A 20,586-nucleotide genomic window follows, 5' to 3' on the forward strand; every position below is an offset into this window, starting at 1 on the left:
AGAAAGGGTTATGGAACCTTCATAATGCTTATCAGCTCATAAGGTGAACAAGTGTGTGAAGTTTCACTCCATTCCCATAAAGTGGATACTGAAATACCAGCATACATACAAAAACTTAACCAAAAACTGCTAAGTCGAAAAAGGGGCATAAATTTGAAAAAAAATGCGAAGTAGAGTTATGGGACCTACACAGTGCATGTCAGATCATGACAGTAAAGAAGTGTGTGAAGTTTCAATCCATTCCCATTAGTGGGTACTGAGATACCAGCTTACATACAAAACCTTAGAAAGTATTTCTAAGTCGAAAAGGGGGCATAATTTTGTCAAAAAGCAAAACAGAGTTATGGAACCTGTGCAATGTAGGTCAGTTTATCACAGTGAATAAGTGTGTGAAGTTTCAATCCATTCCCACAAGTGGTTACTGAGATACCAGCTTACATACAAAACCTTAACCAAATTGGGATGCAGACGCGGATGCAGATGCGGACGCATGGGTGAGTCCAATAGCTCTACTATTCTGTGAATAGTCTAGCTAAAAAAATACATAGGATCAAAATTATTTATTGAACAGAAAAGTCATATTGAAGATATTCGTGAATGTTATTAACACACAGAAATCTACAATTGTAGCTTTAGTTTTAGCAAGCTTCAGTAGCTGTTATATACAAGAAGCTGTGATAAATACTAGCAAAATCAGGCAAACACAAGTGGAAATAGATGGCATTTTAGACATTTAACAAATGACATATGTTACAGATACGATGATGGATATTCAACAAAAAGACTTCAGTTCTGCAAAGTAATACTGAATATGGAAATAAATTCTACCTTTTGATATTCAACTCTACCATTTATTGATAAAAAGCACTGTATGTGACACATTCAACTATATGTAACACATTTCACAGCACTTGACCCTAAGTCAACTGTATGTGACATATTTTACAGCACTTGACCCTAAGTCAACTGTATGTGACATATTTTACAGCACCTGACCCTAAGTTGAGCTGTATGTGACATATTTCACAGCACTTGACCCTTGGAGTCAACTGTATGTGACATACTTTACAGCATGTGAAATAATCCACTGTGTATGACAAAATTATACAGAATCAAAATCTAATATATAAGACATATTTTACAGCATGTGCTACATTATCAACTACATGTGACATACACTTAGCAACTTTTCTAACTCCATGCTCAATTTTTGTTGTTATGTCTACCAAATATTGACAAAGTTCAACTGGATAAAATACTGAATGATTATTTCACTTTCATTAAACCTTAAAACAAGAACAGTCGGATGTAATTTCATTGAGCCATAACAGTAACAACAAGAGCTGTCTGATGACAGCATGCTTGACTTCTTCAGTGCTTGACTCTGAATTAGAGCTTTGCCAGTAAAAAACTTTATAAAAGTTTAATCAATAAATTCTAAGTTAACAAGAGCTGTCTGATGACAGTACGCTCGACTTTTCTCTGTGCTTGACTCTGAATTAGAGCTTTGCCAGTAAAAACTTTATAAAACTTAAACCAAAAAATTCTAAGTTAAAAAGGGGCATAACTCTGTCAAAATTCAAACAGAGTTACGGGGATTGTTTCTCCTGGTGTTAACTTTGATAGTCAATAACTTTTTCAAGTTTCAAGTCAAAAGCTTTGATAGTAACAGAGATATTTGACAAAACTTTAACTAAAAAATTCTAAGTTAAAAAGGGGCATAACTCTGTCAAAATTCAAATCAGAGTTATGGGGATTGTTTCTCCTGGTGAAGACTTTGATGGGTATAACTTATAAGTTTCAAGTCAATAGCTTTGATAGTAACAGAGATATTTGACTTTATCAAAAACTTTAACCAAAAATTCTAAGTTAAAAAGGGGCATAATTCTGTCAAAATTAAATTCAGAGTTATGGGGATTGTGTCTCCTGGTGTAGACTTTGATAGTAAATAACTATTTTAAGTTTCAAGTCAATAGCTTTGATAGTAACAGAGATATTTGACTTTATCAAAAACTAACAAAAAATTCTAAGTTAAAAAGGGGCATAATTCTGTCAAAGTTCAATTAAGAGTTATGGAGATTGTTTCTCCTTGTGTAGACTTTGATAGTAAATATTAATTATCAACTATTTACAGTTTCAAGTCAACAGCTTTGATAGTAACAGAGATATTTGACTTTATCAAACTTTAACCAATGGCGATGCCGATGCTGACGCTGGGGCGAGTGCAATAGCTATACTTTTTCTTCGTGGTGTAGATTGCAAATTGGGTAACAATGGTAGCACTGTTTGACACGTATAGATTTACATCCCCACAAAACAGCCGTTTTGGTTAAATGATTTCACCGCATATCATTTTCTATGTTTGAATTAATATGCAACAAAATAATTATTAGTTTGGCATCATTTTTTCGTAGGCTAATACTGCACTACTTAGGTCACACAATATTTTTGATGCAAATCCGATAACATACTGACATATACTTGTAAAATAGTATCCCATGCCCAAATACAAGCGTCTTATAGCTCTTGACGAGTGTAATATGTTTAATCCTGCAAATAGAATTTCTTGCAACATAGCTGCCATTATCAAGTTGCAACCACTTTTGTGGCTTTAATTTCATGTTTTTATTTGTTTTTTTGTTTTGGTAGGTTGGTGGGTGTGGAGTGAGTCACAAAAACATGGATTGGAGTTTGAAAGATTGTTAAGCATATGAGCCGCGCCATGGGAAAACCAACATAGTGGCTTTGCGACCAGCATGGATCCAGACCAGCCTGCACATCCGCGCAGTCTGGTCAGGATCCATGCTGTTCGCTAACGGTTTCTCTAATTACAATAGGTTTTGAAAGCGAACAGCATGGATCCTGACCAGACTGCGCGGATGCGCAGGCTGGTCTGGATCCATGCTGGTCGCAAAGCCACTATGTTGGTTTTCTCATGGCGCGGCTCATATTTTACTGAACTTGGGAATGAAAATATATAAACATCTTGTTAACATTCATAATACAGCTCATGCTTACACAAGAAAATTGAAATGAAATCATCTTATAAACTCATGACAGGTTAAGTAACTAAAACTGTAAACTAAACATTTAATAACTTGATAGAAAACACCTGAAAATAAACAAGACACCTAAACATGTTAAAGAAATCTAACTGTAAACTGTATTATAAACAACTATAGAAGAGTAGAAAAGTAACTGGAAAAGAATACAATGAAACAAAACTGCTACAATATCTATAGATACATACATCATCACTGCCAGGATCCTGGGGAGAAATCAAACAATAGTTAAAAAATATAACTAGAAGATGCTTTTGTAGAAAAGCGCATGTCTCCCCCAATGCACAGTCGTATAGGCAAGAAGTCAACAAGGGACAGGAGCGAGTCAAAAAGACACTGATGGTTGGCTGCAACAGAGGTCATCTACTTGGCATGTCCAATCATCACACTAAGTTTCAACATTCTAGGCCTAGTGGTTCACAAGTTATAAATTGGAAACGGTTTTCCATGTTCTGGCCCCTGTGACCTTGACCTTTGATCGAGTGACCCCTACTCTGCATGTCCAATCATCCTATTAAGTTTCAACATTCCGGGGCAAGTGGTTCTCAAGATATTGATTGGAAAGAGTTTTCTATGATCAGGCCCCCATGACCTTGACCTTAGCTCAAGTGACCCAAAAAACCATAAGGGTCATCTAAACTTTAAGTCCTATAAATCTATGAAGTTTGAAGGTTCTAGGTCAAATGGTTCTCAAGTTATTAACCTGAATTAGATTTCAATGTTCTGTCCACTGCGACCTTGACCTTTAATAGAGTGACCCCAAAATCAATAGGTGTCATCTACTCTGCATGTCCAATCGTCCTATGAGGTTTCAACATTCTGTGTCTAGTGGTTTTCAAGTAATTGATCGGAAATGGTTTTCCCTATTCAGGCCCCTGTGACCTTGACCTTTAATACAGTGACCCCAAAATCAATAGGGGTCATCTACTCTGCATGTCCAATCATCCTAAGAAGTTTCAACACTCTGGGTCAAGTGGTTCTCAAGTTATTGATTGGAAATGGTTTTCCATGTTCAGGTCCCTGTGACCATGACCTTTTACAGAGTGACCCCAAAATCAATAGGGGTCATCTACTCTGCATGACCAACCATCCTATAAAGTTTCAGCATTCTAGGTCAAGTGGTTCTCAAGTTATTGATTGGAAATGGTTTTACATGTTCAGGCCCCTGTGACCTTTCCCTATGACGGAGTGACCACAAAACAATATGGGTCGTCTACTCCATAAGCCCTGCCACCCTATGAAGTTTGATGGTTCTCCAGTTATTTATCTGAATGAAGTGTGTCGTACGTATGTACGGACGGAGGGACAGGGCAAAAACAATATGTCTCCCCCAGTGGGGGGGTGGGGTAATAATTATTACTTAGTATCATGCAGGATTATAATGGTATAACTTGAATTATCATTTATAAAGCATAAGTTGCTTTTATGCCTGCCTGAGAAAACTGTATTCTGGTCCAGCTATGAGCATTTCATACTGAAATAGTCATTAGAAACATAAACTTCCTCAATGGAAATACTTATAGAAAAAACAACAATGAAGTAAGGACAATGTAAATCTATCCCGAAACATGCGCAAAAAAGCCTTAAAAAATAAACAAGCAATGGATGGGAAGGATAAAATGTCTCTGTTTTATATTCTATTATATCTGGTTATACAGGAATTTCATGCTTTCTACAAGTAATTGAATTAGTATATATTACATAGTAATTATTCTGTGACATCAATAAATCAGAATTCCATGTACAAAATAGTTCTGAAACAAACAGATACAATATAATCCAACTAGAATACTTATCTCACCTTTAACCTTTTCTTGGCAACCTTTAGATAGGCCTTCAGGTTGGCAACCTCTTTCTGTAAGTTCAGGCATCTATTAAAATAAAAGCAAAATTATACAGATTACTATATCATTTATGTAGATTAGAATACAAAGTAGTTTAATATATCTATTTAGTATTTATAACGAAAATTTTCACACATCCGCTCTGTAAGAGCATACATTCAATTTACGAAACTGAACGTATGCTCTTACTTACAGAGCGGATGTGTGAAAAAATTTTCAGCCTCAATAAATTTACGAAACTGAATTTACCATGCAATTTTAGCTGTCCACAAACGTATCACATTCAGTTTCAAAAGTAGACCATTATGTACGAAAGACACACTTTTACTGGTATTTTCTTCTTTCGACACTACAATACTTAACACCCTATCAAGAATAATGCTGATTACTGAGCTGATACATTGTACTACAATATGTCACTATAAATCTTTTCTCTCTGAATGCTTCAAGCAACAGTATAACTTACTTGTCTTGTTCAGCCTCAAGTTTCGTCTCCGCTACTTTCTTTTGTTCAAGAGCTTTTCTAGTCCTTCTCTTCTCCTGAAATACCGGATGTATGAAATATATATTATAAACATTAGGAAGTGTACCGTATTTGTTGTTTTTGATGCACCTTACAAATATGTTAAATGGATTTGAGACTGCAGAATTAATCTCAGCAATGAGGCCTTCACATTTTACTTTGTGAACAGTATTTTTCAGTGTGAGTGTGTATTAAACTGCAGACACTGGCTATGTGGCACTGGTAGGAAAGCTGTTATTGTAGTCCAAACTTTGATTCACTCTTGTCACACAGAAACAATATCAAACATAACTTATGTGTATACAACTAAAAGAAAATACATGTAGGTGATATTCGAACTTTTATGGGCTTATCTCAGAAATATTTATAAACATGAAAAACATACTGAATTAATTCTGTTCATTTCAAACTTCTACTTCAGCACAGAAATGAACACAAAATCACAAAACATACCCGTACCCAACAGTTTGACTGGAACATTAAATGCAACTTAGAAGTCAGCAAAACATGGGTGATTTATTTTCAAAGACATTTTGAGGAATCTTCAACTTACCTCTTCTAAATGGGTAGAGGTTTCCTGTTTATGTCTTTCTAACTGAGCGATCTAAAATTGACAAAAATACCTTTTGCAATCAAAATAATTTGTACCTTACAATGTCTTTATAAGCATATGGAATAGTCATCACAAGAGACTATGCAGTTGAGTCAGCAGAAGAAAATTTTCTTTGTTTGAAAATTAAAATGGCAGAAGTGACGATATAAATTACAGTAGTTCTGCAATGGCAGTGCAAGAAATGTAGAAACTATATCCTTCATCCCAATGAAATGGTGGTGGGGAAGTTTCTGAATGTGCATCAGACAGACTAACAATTTAGCATGCAATAACGGGCAAGTTTGTGTTACTAAATGGAATTTATCTAGAAACTGTGACAGCTGGACAAAGGGACAGGTGATTAGTCTTCCGACGTTTTCTTAATATTAAATTTTTTCTTCAACTTTAAATATCAAACATTTGCTTCACTTAATATCAAATGATTTCTTGAAATGAAAAAATGATAACGAAGTTCTGAAATGTCAGTGATGAAATGTCTGAATTGCGAAAACCTTTATGAGCAGAAAACAATTGCTGATAAAAAACGTACAAGTTCCTGTACTGCTGTATGTATGGTAACCACCCTGTGTGTGATATAAAGACGATCAATCTCTGTCGCTACCATTATCTAAACTTAAGTTTTCTCTTAAACAACAATATTTACAGTAAGTAACTGAAGAAACTAAGACTCAAACTTTCATCCATATTCAAAACGTCACATTTTGCAATACAGAATTTGATATTCTTTCTTAATTCTCCATAAACAACATCTTTTCTTATAAATTCCAACTCAAGGGAAATATAAACACTGAAATCATATTCTTGAACAACTAAATGGTACAATGCTACATTTCAGACAAGATTAACATTTTATAAAACTGTAACTAATTTTTTAATCTCTTAATCTGCTTAAATTAAGAAAAAAATGTCAAAAGCCTTGAGATTTAGCCATTCATTTCATGGCCAACATAGTACAACCAACATCTATAGGGTCACTGTGTTCTGGTAATGTCATTACGCTTAACCTCTTTATAATTAAGATGATATTTTTGTCTCCATATTCAACACCCTCCTCAAATTAAATGGGATTTCACCGATCATTCATAGATTTTCAGTTTTAGCAATACAGTCGCAGGAGGAGTGTTGCAAAATCTTTTCTTGACAGTCTGGTTTATAGTTATAAATAGAAAAAGTTGTCAGTAGACAATGAAGTTAGCTATAAAAGATGGAAAGTTTATCAAGAGTACAGTCTGAACTGGGGATGTTTCGTGGGTGGGACTGGTTGAGTAAGAAACAATACTGAAATGGTTAAGTACTCTTTCCCTCAACAGACAGGTAACTTTTACCATACCAATACACAAACAAAACACAAGTGCAATAAAAATTGTACCAAAGTGAAATTATAGAATGTTATCAGGTAGAGAATAAGAATAGAATGTTTAAGAAAAGAAAATGATTAAATAGATATGTGCATGCAATCAAGAATGTGAAAAGTTAGAGTTATACTGCTTACCCTAAGCCCAAGTTTTGAACGCGATAAAACTTCCTGTTCCCATAATCCCTTGTGATCTTCCGCCTCCTTGGCAAGCATGTTACGACTAACTACCTCACCCTAGTAACAAATACGTTATCAAGAAAGTTGAAGAAAGCTATATTACAGTACTGAAAAGGTTAGGGGTTAGTTGTTGCTACATTCTATACAAGTATATATGACAGCATGCTGAAATCAAGTTATGATCAGTGAGAAAAGACGGCTGAAAGTGAAATACTAATGTTACGACTATAATATATTTCTGTATGCGTGTCTGCATCTAAATAGGTAAAGTCAAACCAACATTAAACTTATATCTTCTTCAACGTCAATCTAATATACTTGTATCTTTGAGCAAATGGAGCACTTTCATTTTCATTGCAAAAACAAAGATGAAAAGAAACCTAAACTCCTTACAGATGCATTGTAACTTAATGTAAGCAAAATCTCTTCTTTCGTTCAATTAGTTCTTGCTACCTAACAAAAGTTCTACCATCTTGAACATTTTCTTTGTTGAATGTTGGCTTGGCTACATGCATGAGAACAAAAAATAGCTAACATATTTACAATTCTCCCACTGACTGCAAATGGTATTATCAAACTGTTGCAACTAGCTACGACAGGCTGGCAGCCAAATTTGTTACATTTACATAAAGAGCTTTTTTAGATATCATCATATATGGGAGATGTGAGGCAACACTGAAAAACTTTAAACCACTGGTTATCACTAGGAGAATTTTGAAATGCAACAATCACCATGTAGAGTCTACAACTACTAGTATTATTTCTGGATAACACAATTTACAAATATTCTGAAAACAAAAGGATGGGATGTTTCATTTTCATTTTTTGCAAACATCAAATGCAAACCTATTTTGTCACTTGATTACGACATTATCTTTGTTTAATGTTGTAACCTATCATGAAACATGAGCAGAAAATTACAAACATTGATGCAAACTAACATAGTTAGTAGCAACCTTGCATAATATATGTGAGTATAGGAAAGCAGGTAAAACTGCAAAAAAAAAAAATACCAAAGAAATGTTTTCATAAACACAAGAACAAAATGCAAGAAGACTGCTAACACTAAAGCTATACTAGAAGAGCCAGCAGAAAGATGCACAGTACACATGCACAGTATACGTGCAGACATGCTTGGTAAACTTACACTAGCCGTGACCTCCTTTAACTGTTCTGGCTGTGTAACAATAAACAGTGGAACATTCATGTTATGTGACATGCAAAATAAATTATACAGAAATTATCCATGCTCATGAAATAAGATCTGTGTTATGTTAGATATGTACTTATACAGTCAAACTTTGTTAACTCGGACTCGTCGGGACCGACAGAATTTGTTTGAGTTATCAGTAGTTCCAGCCAACAAACAATATACTGTAAAAGCACGTATTTTCACTGGGTTAAAAATTTCGCAAATTTGAAATTTTGAATATGTTCGCTAGGTTTAATATTTGCGAAATTGTAAAAATGGTATCATACTTGAATTTGAATAATACTAATGGTGAATATTTACACGAGGATAAACTTTCATGAGATGTAGGGCCTCGCAAATATAGCGAAAATTAAACCTTCACGAAGATTTCTGCTTCTACAGTTTATTACACAGGGATTTTGCCAGAACCTGACAATAAGCTGGAGTGCAGGGTGGTGTTTGAATTATCCGAGCAAACAAAGTTTGACTGTATATACTATACATCATGCCTTATATTGAAAAACAGTCATTTCTTCATATACTATAAAATGCATACCCACTACATGTACAATATTGTAAATATTACTTATGATAATTTCAGTGATTTGAAACTAAAAATATTTCAAAGCAACATAACTGATAACTGCTTAGCTTAGTTCATTGGCATACTAAAACATACTTAAACATTAATTTTACAAAATACATATTTTCTTCTACATAAACAGGCTTTAAAATTTTATTTTCATACTTTTTATTTCAATTCTCTGTTGAAAAATACTCTAAAGAACATGACATGTTTATTTACCCCAAGTTTCTCCTCTAGATGAGCGTTAGTTGACTTCAGATTTGAACACAATGCTTCTAAACTGCTCCGCACCTAAACACAACATATATCAACACTGTAGCTGAACACGCCTTAACCATCGGTTAAACATCAAACATTTTATGAAGCAAGATGTGTATTAATGTAATTGTGATTTATTAGCATGATCTTTCTTGTTCAGTTAGAATTTGCATAGCTGAAGCTCAATTGCTATTAAAACATATTTTCAACCCATCACCAAAGAAACAGTATCCGTTTTCCAAAATGTTTATACATTTTTAACATTAAAATCAGTTTACACAGTATCAAGGTATAACAAATATGTTGCCTGATTTTACTGACGTGATTGCTGGCATAATGAAATGTGGCCATATATTTTCTACTTTTCAATACACAAATGCACAAGCTAAACTGTATCAAAATTTAAAGAAGCCAGAGTTTCAACAGTGCTACAAACAGAAAACTCTTACTGTGAAAGCACAAATAAGAAAGTCTTTCTGGGTTGAAGTCAGTAAAATATAGAACAACATTGGACATGTAAGAAACACAGCTACCTTTTGAGAGTCGGCAAGGTCTCGCTGTAACATATCTGTTTTCTGTTTCTCATGTTTCAGCTCAGCATCTAGCCTGACATTCTCTACTTGAATTTTCTGGTAGTTCTCTTCAAGCTCCGTCTAAAATGGTTAAAACAAACGTTGAAATGTAACGATTCACAAAAATCTTATTTCAAACCAGCTTAAATAGAGAATATGGAGGCCATGTGCAGCTTATAGCTTATTTTAGTAATACTGATATGTATAACTGTTTTCTTGTACTTTTTCATTTTTTTTGTTATTTTCGTAATTATATCAGCTGCTGTCAAAAAAAAAATATGCTGCAGTACTTCACCATATAACAAGCATTTTCTACAGCCTCACCTTTGAGGTATTGAAAGCCTGCATGGTTGCCGAGGTGTCTGCAAGCTGTTGGTTACTGAGTAAACGACTTTGTTCAGTCCTATCCAGTCGGTCTACAAGCTCTCCCATGCGTGTCTGAGCCTGTATTGTTGACTCCTGGGCCGTGTTGTATTTCTGCTGCAGTTTCTCTATCTCCATTTTCAAAGCAAGACGCTCCTGTTCCAGCTGATCACGGGCCTGTACATATATAAAATAGATTCTGCTTTTTTCAAACAAATTAACAGCTGATCACGGGCCTGTACATATATAAAATATGTTCTGCTTTTTTCAAGACAACAAATTAACAGCTGATCACGGGCCTGTATATATATATAAAATAGATTCTGCTTTTTTCAAGACAACAAATTAACAGCTGATCACGGGCCTGTACATATATATAAAATAGATTCTGCTTTTTTCAAGACAACAAATTAACAGCTGATCACGGGCCTGTACATATATAAAATGGATTCTGCATTTTTCAAGACAACAAAGTAACAGCTGATCACGGGCCTGTACATATATAAAATAGATTCTGCTTTTTTCAAGACAACAAATCAACAGCTGATCAAGGGCCTGTATATATATATAAAATAGATTCTGCTTTTTTCAAGACAACAAAGTAACAGCTGATCACGGGCCTGTACATATATAAAATAGATTCTGCTTTTTTCAAGACAACAAATCAACAGCTGATCAAGGGCCTGTACATATATAAAATAGATTCTGCTTTTTTCAAGACAACAAATTAACAGCTGATCACGGGCCTGTACATATATAAAATAGATTCTGCTTTTTTCAAGACAACAAATTAACAGCTGATCACGGGCCTGTACATATATAAAATAGATTCTGCTTTTTTCAAGACAACAAATTAACAGCTGATCACGGGCCTGTATATATATATAAAATGGATTCTGCATTTTTCAAGACAACAAATTAACAGCTGATCACGGGCCTGTATATATATATAAAATGGATTCTGCATTTTTCAAGACAACAAATTAACAGCTGATCATGGGCCTGTACATATATAAAATGGATTCTGCATTTTTCAAGACAACAAATTAACAGCTGATCATGGGCCTGTACATATATAAAATATGTTCTGCTTTTTTCAAGACAACAAATTAACAGCTGATCACGGGCCTGTATATATATATAAAATGGATTCTGCATTTTTCAAGACAACAAATTAACAGCTGATCATGGGCCTGTACATATATAAAATGGATTCTGCATTTTTCAAGACAACAAATTAACAGCTGATCATGGGCCTGTACATATATAAAATATGTTCTGCTTTTTTCAAGACAACAAAGTAACAGCTGATCACTGGCCTGTACATATATAAAATAGATTCTGCTTTTTTCAAGACAACAAATTAACAGCTGATCATGGGCCTGTACATATATAAAATATGTTCTGCTTTTTTCAAGACAACAAATTAACAGCTGATCACGGGCCTGTACATATATAAAATAGATTCTGCTTTTTTCAAGACAACAAAGTAACAGCTGATCACGGGCCTGTACATATATAAAATAGATTCTGCTTTTTTCAAGACAACAAATTAACAGCTGATCATGGGCCTGTACATATATAAAATGGATTCTGCATTTTTCAAGACAACAAATTAACAGCTGAATATTTAAGCATTTCTGTATAACTTTTACGTCATACCAACGCAGTTATAGGTCATATGGTGACTTTCAAGTTTTCACTGTTACAGAAGACCCCAGGTGCCCCTCTGAGCATTATTTCAGAAATGGGCCAGCACCTAGGTAGAACCACCGGCCTTCCAAAAGCCATCTGGATGGATTTCTCATATAAAAGAATTCTACACCCAAAGCTATGTTTTGAGCCTGCATAGAGGGATAAGTTATTCGAAGTAAGCGACCTTAACCACTTGGCCATGGAGGCTGCATACTCATAAATACTAAGCAGATTCTGATTCAAATATCCTACATATAAAGAGATTTTCTTTCTTCCTGTTCTTTCTGAAATGCTGTCTTTGATTTCGAATTCTTGTCTTTGTATAACTATTGCTCAAACCATTCCTGATGCACAACAATCAAGCTAAATCATTAAATCAAAGTTGATTTTAAACTGTTACTTGCAAAGTGTATAGTGTTCAACTGTAAATGAACTAAGATTAAAACAATGACATAATGTGGGAACAAATTTTGAAACTTGAAAACCCAGGTACTAACTGCTAAAACTGATAAATGAGCCGTGCCATGAGAAAACCAACATAGTGGGTTTGCGACCAGCATGGACCCAGACCAGCCTGCGCATCCGCGCAGTCTGGTCAGGATCCATGCTGTTCGCTAACGGTTTCTCTAATTGCAGTAGGCTTTAAAAGCGAACAGCATGGATCCTGACCAGACTGCGCGGATGCGCAGGCTGGTCTGGATCCATGCTGGTCGCAAACCCACTATGTTGGTTTTCTCATGGCACGGCTCAAATCATTACCTTTGAGGCAACATCAAGAGAAGCCTCAGCAATTGATAATTTCCGAATAATGTCATTCTGTTCCTGGTTCAAGCGACGGATATCCTGCTCCAAGTTGCTGCGCCGGTTCTCAGAGTTCCTGACTTCATCTCGTAATCGAGTGATTGTATCCTGTAAACTGGTGTTCTTTTCCTCTAATGATGCACGAGCCTGTATTGACATAAGAAAGTATCACACAAACATATCTTACTTTGTGACTCACCCTTAAATAAATGTGCTGAAAATGATTATGTTTTTCTATCAAAAAATAACATCATGCAGGAGTCACAAGTTGTTAATGCTAAAGAAATTAATGTTTTAGGTTATAAACAATGGATAAGATTCACTTAAAATCCACTGATTGTATATTAAACTATCTTAAAGCAGATTACATGGCAACAGCTGTTCTAGGTACTGTAACATCTGGTATACAGAATATCTTGAAGCTGGTCAACCTGTATAACTCACATATATCTACTTCCATATTTAGCCAATATAAACCTTCATACATGCAGATTTCACAGATATTAATTGATGGAACACCAAGTACTTCCTTTAAAGATAGTTTTGCAGTTTATCATATATTTTCACTTATAAGACGCACTCACTTATAATATGTTGGACATGCAATCTGGGGTTTCTTTTAATTTCCTTGTAGTACACGCCTATAAGATGCTCCCCACTCTTTGAACCGGAAATATGACTCCCTAATAATGTGTCTTATAAGCGAAAATGTATGGTAAGCTTGCTTTATATAGCAACTAGATAAATGTACACACTTCCCCTCTTTAATCAGATAATTATATTATAAACAGAAATAGGAAGAATCACCAGCCTGACCTTTTCATGATCTGATTTGAGACTAGAGATCATAGTGTTGAGTTTGTCTTGGAGATCAAAGCCTGCTCTGTCATTAGCTAGATGCTGGGCAGACTCCACCTGTTGCTTCAGACTGAGGTTTTCATGCTGTATACTGGATAGTCTGAAATATGTTATCAAAGATTCATTTACAAATAAGTAACAATGTTACTGTTAAGGAATCCACATGTTCAAATGATTTGTGTACTACAATCTGATTAAACAGTGAATTTTCAAAACATATTCACAAAGAAATTTGGCCAATAAAAAAGAACTCTGCTTGAGTTTTTGCCACATGGATTTGAAACTGATTACGACTGATTATGTACCAAAATGAATTTACAAAATTTTTACAACAGGAATCTATGGGAAAATCACAATTTTGATGCATAAAACTCTCCAAGTTGTACCAGGTAGATTTCAATGAAACTTAGCACAGTTGTAAACTGACATTCTGTCGTACTGTCTCTTTGGTAATATAAAATGTATAGGTATGTGCACATATTTTTGAGATATTTGCGAATGACTAAGACAGCAGCTGATTTTAAGCTGATCTGATGTCCTAATTTATTTATTTTCACTGGTTAGAAGTTTTGTCAAATATTTAATCATAAGAAAGAACATTAACACAAATGTATATTTCCGTATGACGAAGCAAAGCTTTCATAATTATGTTTTTACGGACAAATGACACAAGGTCAAAAAATCTGTTTTTCAATACATGCTGGACTTTCTTAATCTCATTCTGTAATCAGTTAACAAAATTACAGCTTTTAGTATACAAATATTCTATAGATGAAAATAAAGACCTATGCACACTTTGACAAAGGTAAAATGAAATTAGCATTTTCACGTCGTATTTTCAAGGGATCTTGCTTACCTTTCTTGTAATGATTCTATCTTAGCAACATGTTTGGCATTTAACTCCTGAAAAAAAAATCAAATTAAGATACCATCTTGATTAATTAACACAATGTTTTTCACTTTGTCACACATTTGAATAAACAGTCTCTAAATGCTATACCAGCAAGCAATAAAATGTAAAAATTCCACTGAATCACCATTTTACTCATACATGTACTTGCCAGTAAATACAGACATGGATATTTTAGGGAGATTTTAAAATTACTGCCATACCCTCATACACAATAAGGCACACAGTCGTACATGAGATCTTGTGTAAGTTTGATACTCATTTGGATTTACTGTCACCTCTCAGACTGAGAAATCTGTATGAGTGTGTATCTAATAATACTGTCTTCATTATTCTTGGCTTTGATCTTCCATGAGCCATTTGTGTGAACTAATTTATGATGCATGCAATATGCTAACAAAAGAACAAGACAGCGAAACATTCAGTAAGAAATGTGACAAGGTATGTTGCACTGCATACATGCAATATCTCCCGCCGGGAGACTTTTTCTCCCGCATATTCAGTATATCTCCCGGTCTCCCTCTGGGACATGAAATCTCCCGTAAATTTTTTTTAAAAAATTCTTAACTTTGTATGAAAGCCAGTCACTGAAACTAACCGACAGTATTATTTATATCCTACATATAACAGGAAGAAGGCATGTGAAACTACTATGTGTTACTATTTTTACCTTTTCATGTCTATAATTAGAATCATTGTTTTCCTGTGCAGTCTTGTAGAACTGTAGATCTCTCTGTGCCTGTTGGTACTGATTGGTTCTCTCTAGTAATGTTGTATTGGATATTTGTAACTGAAATATATCACAAGTAAAGTTGTATTGGATATCTGCAACTGAAATATATCATCACTAAAGTTGTTTTGGATAATTTGCAACTGAAATATATCACAAATAAAGTTGTACTGGATATTTGCAACTGAAATATATCACAAGTAAAGTTGTACGGGGTATTTGCAACTGAAGCATATCACAAGTAAAGTTGTACGGGGTATTTGCAACTGAAATATATCACATGTAAAGTTGTACGGGGTATTTGCAACTGAAATATATCACAAGTAAAGTTGTACTGGGTATTTGCAACTGAAGCATATCACAAGTAAAGTTGTACGGGGTATTTGCAACTGAAATATATCTCAAGTAAAGTTGTACTGGGTATTTGCAACTGAAATATATCACAAGTAAAGTTGTACGGGGTATTTTCAACTGAAATATATCACAAGTAAAGTTGTACTGGATATTTGCAACTGAAGCATATCACAAGTAAAGTTGTACGGGGTATTTGCAACTGAAATATATCACAAGTAAAGTTGTACTGGGTATTTGCAACTGAAATATATCACAAGTAAAGTTGTACTGGGTATTTGCAACTGAAGCATATCACAAGTAAAGTTGTACGGGGTATTTGCAACTGAAATATATCATTAGTAATGTTACTTTGGACAATTGCAACTGAAATTTATCAGTAGTAATTTTGTATTGAATCTTTGTAACTGAAATGTTAGACTGGATATTTGCAACTGAATTATATTATTAGTAATGTTGTACTGGATATCTGCAGCGGAACTGTATCATCTCTGGTTAAAATGTATTCACATATGTCTTTACTCATATTAACTTACAGTTTACTATCTTATCATTTGTGGGAGAAAAACTTTTTTTAATTTTTAACAAATTCAAGAATGTAACACCTAACTAATCCCTTGAATTAGCATCTTTTCCAGCTTTACCTCAGATTAAAATGACTATCCTGTAGGTTTCTAACAAGTGAGTGACAATTTCTCCCACAGGAATCCCAGTTGGCGGATGGAAGAATGTAAAGTTAAATGCTCACCTCATTTTCTACAGCATTAAGTTTAGTCTCTGTAGCATTTAGAGCTTGTATGTGTGCTTGAACCTTCTCTTTGAGACTAGTCAGTTCCTGGTCTTTTCTGTCCAGCTGTCTCGCCCATTCTTCACGGTCACCATGTAGACGTCTGAAATTCACACATCCTTTTAGACACTGCTTCTGAATTCATTGCCAAGAAATCATATGAATAAGTTAATATTATTTTTATCCAAACTTCCTTTAACTGAAACAGTTTATTCAAAGTCATCCATGAGGATTATAATATTACTGTTTTCCGAAGATTCTATTCAATTAAAACTACTGTCCATCTTTTCCATAATATAAATGCGATGAGGGTCACATTCTTTGTCAAATTTATACAAAAATAACAAAGAGACAAAAAGAATACAGACCTCTCAGAATCATTTCTAGCCTGCTGAGACTTCTCAAGTTGAACTGTAGAAGCTTGAAGTCTCGTCCTAAAAGATTCAAGCTGAAAACAGAACAGAATAAACCAAAAATATAACAGATGGAAAGTAACTACATGTATAGCATAAATGTTTTGTAGAAGAGTGAATTTTGAGACAAGGACTATGTATCATTAAAGAAGACTAACAAATGAAATAATTTGTGGAAAAAGTAAATATTTTTAATACAAATATCAATCTGTTAAACATTACCACATATGAATCTGGCAATAATTACAGAGCACCTGTAGTTTAAGTTCGCTCCAACACAGTATGCTGCAACTTTTGTCTTTGGACAGTCTATGTCAAATAAACAATACATACCTCTGCTTCTATCTTTTCTCTAGCAACTCTTTCCTTGTCCAGCGAGTTAGACAGCATGGTGGACTCAGACATCAGTTTGCTGTTGTGGAGGTTCTGCTGCACTGTGAGCTGTGTCAGGGCCTCTTCATGGTCCTTCACCTCATTGCGCAGGTCCTCAACACGCTGCTGTAGCTTCTCATTCTCCGACGACAACAGACTGTTCTCATCTGTGAGCCGGGTCCGCTGACGCTGTAACTCAGCCTGATATCAACAAGAATCAGATAGAAATACGAATAATCACTTGCTTTTTATGATTCAAAACAGTTGCTTTTCAGTTTTCTCTCCTTAAAATTCCAGTGAGTAAAAATAGCACAATTATCTACAAAGCAGAGAAATGTATTACAAAATGACTCGCGGGTGATTTTACCTTGAGGGCTGTAATCTCATTTTTGTATTTTTCTACAAGATCTCGAGCATGTTTGATGTCATCATCAGCTAGCTCCAACGACCTGTTTGCTTCATCCTGCAAATGAACATTGTATTCTTACACTTTATCCTAAATAATGGTCTAAACTGATCTCTTCACAATCATAAACAGTTCAGTTGTACTGCTATAGCATCAGTAAAGAGTCCAATCATTATATCCTCCTAAAACACCTTCAGTATTTCATGTACTGTTATAAAAAGTTCCTTTTGCTTTTATCACTACTGGATGAGTACAGACACTCTTGGGTTTGGAACAGTGAAATATAGCAGTTTCTTTAGATCATGCAGAGGAATAGCAAATATAAAACGTAACATACAGACACTTTCAAACTTTGTATGCAGAACAATTAAAGAACAATTAAAGAATTTTGAGTCTGACAACTAAACCTTAACACATCGAAGATGACACCAAAAGCTCAGGAACATTTAAAAGTTTATAGCAGTAAGACATAAGTGACATAAGAAAGTATACACTAAAAGTAGTAGACATAAAAAATCTAACTTGATTGTATGAAATGGTGCAATCAGTCCTTAAAACAAAGAATGTGGCTCCTGAATTATAATGTTAACCAGATTCATTATTAGACATTTAGATAATGAACTTTAATAAAACCATCACCATTTCTCAGTTATAGAAAAGATACAGACACAGGCGTTTTTTCTGTAATTCCTAGTTTCAAGGTACTCTAAGAATGCCTTCATGAAACTCGGGATGTAAGTCACAGATTTGACATGTTAGTACACAACAAGAACAGTAAAATAAGGCTACACATATTACATACCTAGTTTATCATCCTCAACAAACCCTTGATTAGACCAATGTCATTTCATTTTTGCCCACTCCCCAAATGTATAAGTAAGAAAAAAGTTAAAAGTGTGCGTATAATGTCCAATTTTTTTTTTTTCTGTAAAAACTTTTTCAAAACATTTTTCAGCTTGATACGGGTTTAAGTTCACTTTTCAACAGAATTTCAGATATGAATTAGGGCCAACCCTGTTACTGGGAATTTTGTAACAAAATCTGTATGTAACTGACAACTCCAAAACATGAATTAGATGTGGAAGACAAATAAACATAGGACAATTTCCTCTGTCAAACATTCATGGGGACATTCCCCTTATCCAAGGATCAAACTTCTGACCTCAACACATATAGTGTAGTCCTTACCCGACAGAACTAGCAATGCAGGCCTTAAAGATAAAATATTGGATGATAAACTAATGGCCAATATTATGTAGCCTAATAAAACATTTAGATTTAGACTAGAAGGCCTAACAACATGGTGAATGACTCTTACCGAATCATCGTCCTGAAATGAGATCCATTTTTAAATGAATGGTGAACATATTATATATGTGAGTTATCTTTAAAAATAATTCTCTAGTAGTGATATAATCATAAAATAATAAATGATATGCAATAAAAACAGGCTTGAAAAAGAGTATTAACAAAAACAAGGTTTTACAAATATAAACATGTACAAGCTTCATATCTATAATTATAAACAAAATGAACAATATGCTATAAAATGTTCATACAATGAAACTGTGTCACCAAAGGTGAGTGAGACAGAGATAAAATGTTCCATGAAGTATTTTTCCATCATTCATTTTCATTCAACAGCAAGCAGTCTATATAGAGAATAACAGGTTACAGTCTTTTGAGAAACGGTTTCTCACACGAGGCTAGATATGGTCCTGGAAGGAGCGAGGCCTCTTCCTTTCTAATTATCATACCATTATTAACAACTTCTAATTTTTTGTTAAATAGGAGAACGAATTACTGAATATAAGGTAACTGATTCGTACATCACAATAAAGTAGGCGGGGCTCTTACAATTTGATGTCCTTGGACTTTATCATAGGTTTACACAGTGTGAAGTGTTCTCAGGTCACAGACAGGCTTTATCAGGCACATGTTGTAGTAATGGCATGATAAATGAACGTAGTAACCAAAACTGTGATGAAAACATTTTAATGCTTCCTAAAAAGAATGAAATAACAGCCTCATTCCCTTGTAATTCATGCTGTACCTGAAATTTACATCAGTATTACCCAGGTATTTCTATCAATGAACGTTGTCTGATATTGCTAAACTCTTAGTATGTCTAAACCTAACTTTTGACTGCAGCAACAACAAATTTACAACTTTATGTCCATTGTGACTATATATTCTTGATGTAACACATATAACAAGGGAGATAATGCCCACCTTTTGTGAGGAAGTTTTCAGAGACTCTTCCTGTATATGCTGCTGCAATCTTTGCTGCTCTTCATTGATTTTCTCCTGCAGTTGACGAGCATTTTTCTCATTGGCCACCTGTCTCTCTAGCTCCGCCTTCTCCTCTTCCAGCTAGCAAACACAGTTATTTACTTATCATACAACTGAAACTTTTGTGTGGTTCAAGACCTTTGTGTGGTTTATCATTTGATTTACCACCATTCAATTTAGATGCTCAGGGATGGAACCACAAAAGCCTTAACCCTAGCGATTGACAACCAAGAATGATGAACCATGGTAAATCTGATAATAAATCACAAGAAAGTCTTGTTTTTATTTTCACTCTAACATGCTCATGCTCATCAGGATGAAAATTATGTGGCAATTTGATGTCATCATATCCTTTTACCAGTCCAAGTGTCAACAATTATCGCCGATTCTAACACAACTCTATTTATTTTTCTGTTAAATGTGT

The 20,586-nt window shown here is 34.5% G+C and overlaps 1 protein-coding gene across 24 annotated transcripts in view; it reads right to left on the reverse strand.

Annotated features, from left to right (window-relative positions):
• The window catches only part of LOC123529947 (ankyrin repeat domain-containing protein 26-like), a 114,071-nt gene that overhangs the window by 9,500 nt on the left and 83,985 nt on the right, over positions 1-20,586 (reverse strand). For 12 of the 24 annotated variants that reach the window (XM_053521122.1, XM_053521120.1, XM_053521116.1 and 9 more), the window contains 18 exons: positions 20,103-20,243; positions 19,189-19,200; positions 17,832-17,927; positions 17,426-17,665; positions 17,048-17,127; positions 16,641-16,782; positions 15,482-15,601; positions 14,758-14,804; positions 13,860-14,001; positions 13,002-13,190; positions 10,509-10,724; positions 10,146-10,265; positions 9,574-9,645; positions 7,535-7,633; positions 5,983-6,033; positions 5,373-5,446; positions 4,864-4,933; positions 3,251-3,268 (listed from right to left, as the gene is read on the reverse strand). In XM_053521122.1, coding sequence (XP_053377097.1) covers positions 3,251-3,268; positions 4,864-4,933; positions 5,373-5,446; positions 5,983-6,033; positions 7,535-7,633; positions 9,574-9,645; positions 10,146-10,265; positions 10,509-10,724; positions 13,002-13,190; positions 13,860-14,001; positions 14,758-14,804; positions 15,482-15,601; positions 16,641-16,782; positions 17,048-17,127; positions 17,426-17,665; positions 17,832-17,927; positions 19,189-19,200; positions 20,103-20,243 — 1,929 coding nt within the window. Of the gene's footprint in view, positions 1-3,250; positions 3,269-3,288; positions 4,537-4,863; positions 4,934-5,372; positions 5,447-5,982; positions 6,034-7,534; positions 7,634-8,723; positions 8,754-9,573; positions 9,646-10,145; positions 10,266-10,508; positions 10,725-13,001; positions 13,191-13,859; positions 14,002-14,757; positions 14,805-15,481; positions 15,602-16,640; positions 16,783-17,047; positions 17,128-17,425; positions 17,666-17,831; positions 17,928-19,188; positions 19,201-20,102; positions 20,244-20,586 lie in introns of those variants that run through there. The other 12 variants (XM_053521132.1, XM_053521129.1, XM_053521119.1 and 9 more) reach the window with 9 other exon arrangements.

This window comes from Mercenaria mercenaria, chromosome 13, assembly GCF_021730395.1.
Source record: "Mercenaria mercenaria strain notata chromosome 13, MADL_Memer_1, whole genome shotgun sequence".
In the NCBI taxonomy this organism is placed as follows: Eukaryota; Metazoa; Mollusca; class Bivalvia; order Venerida; family Veneridae; genus Mercenaria; species Mercenaria mercenaria.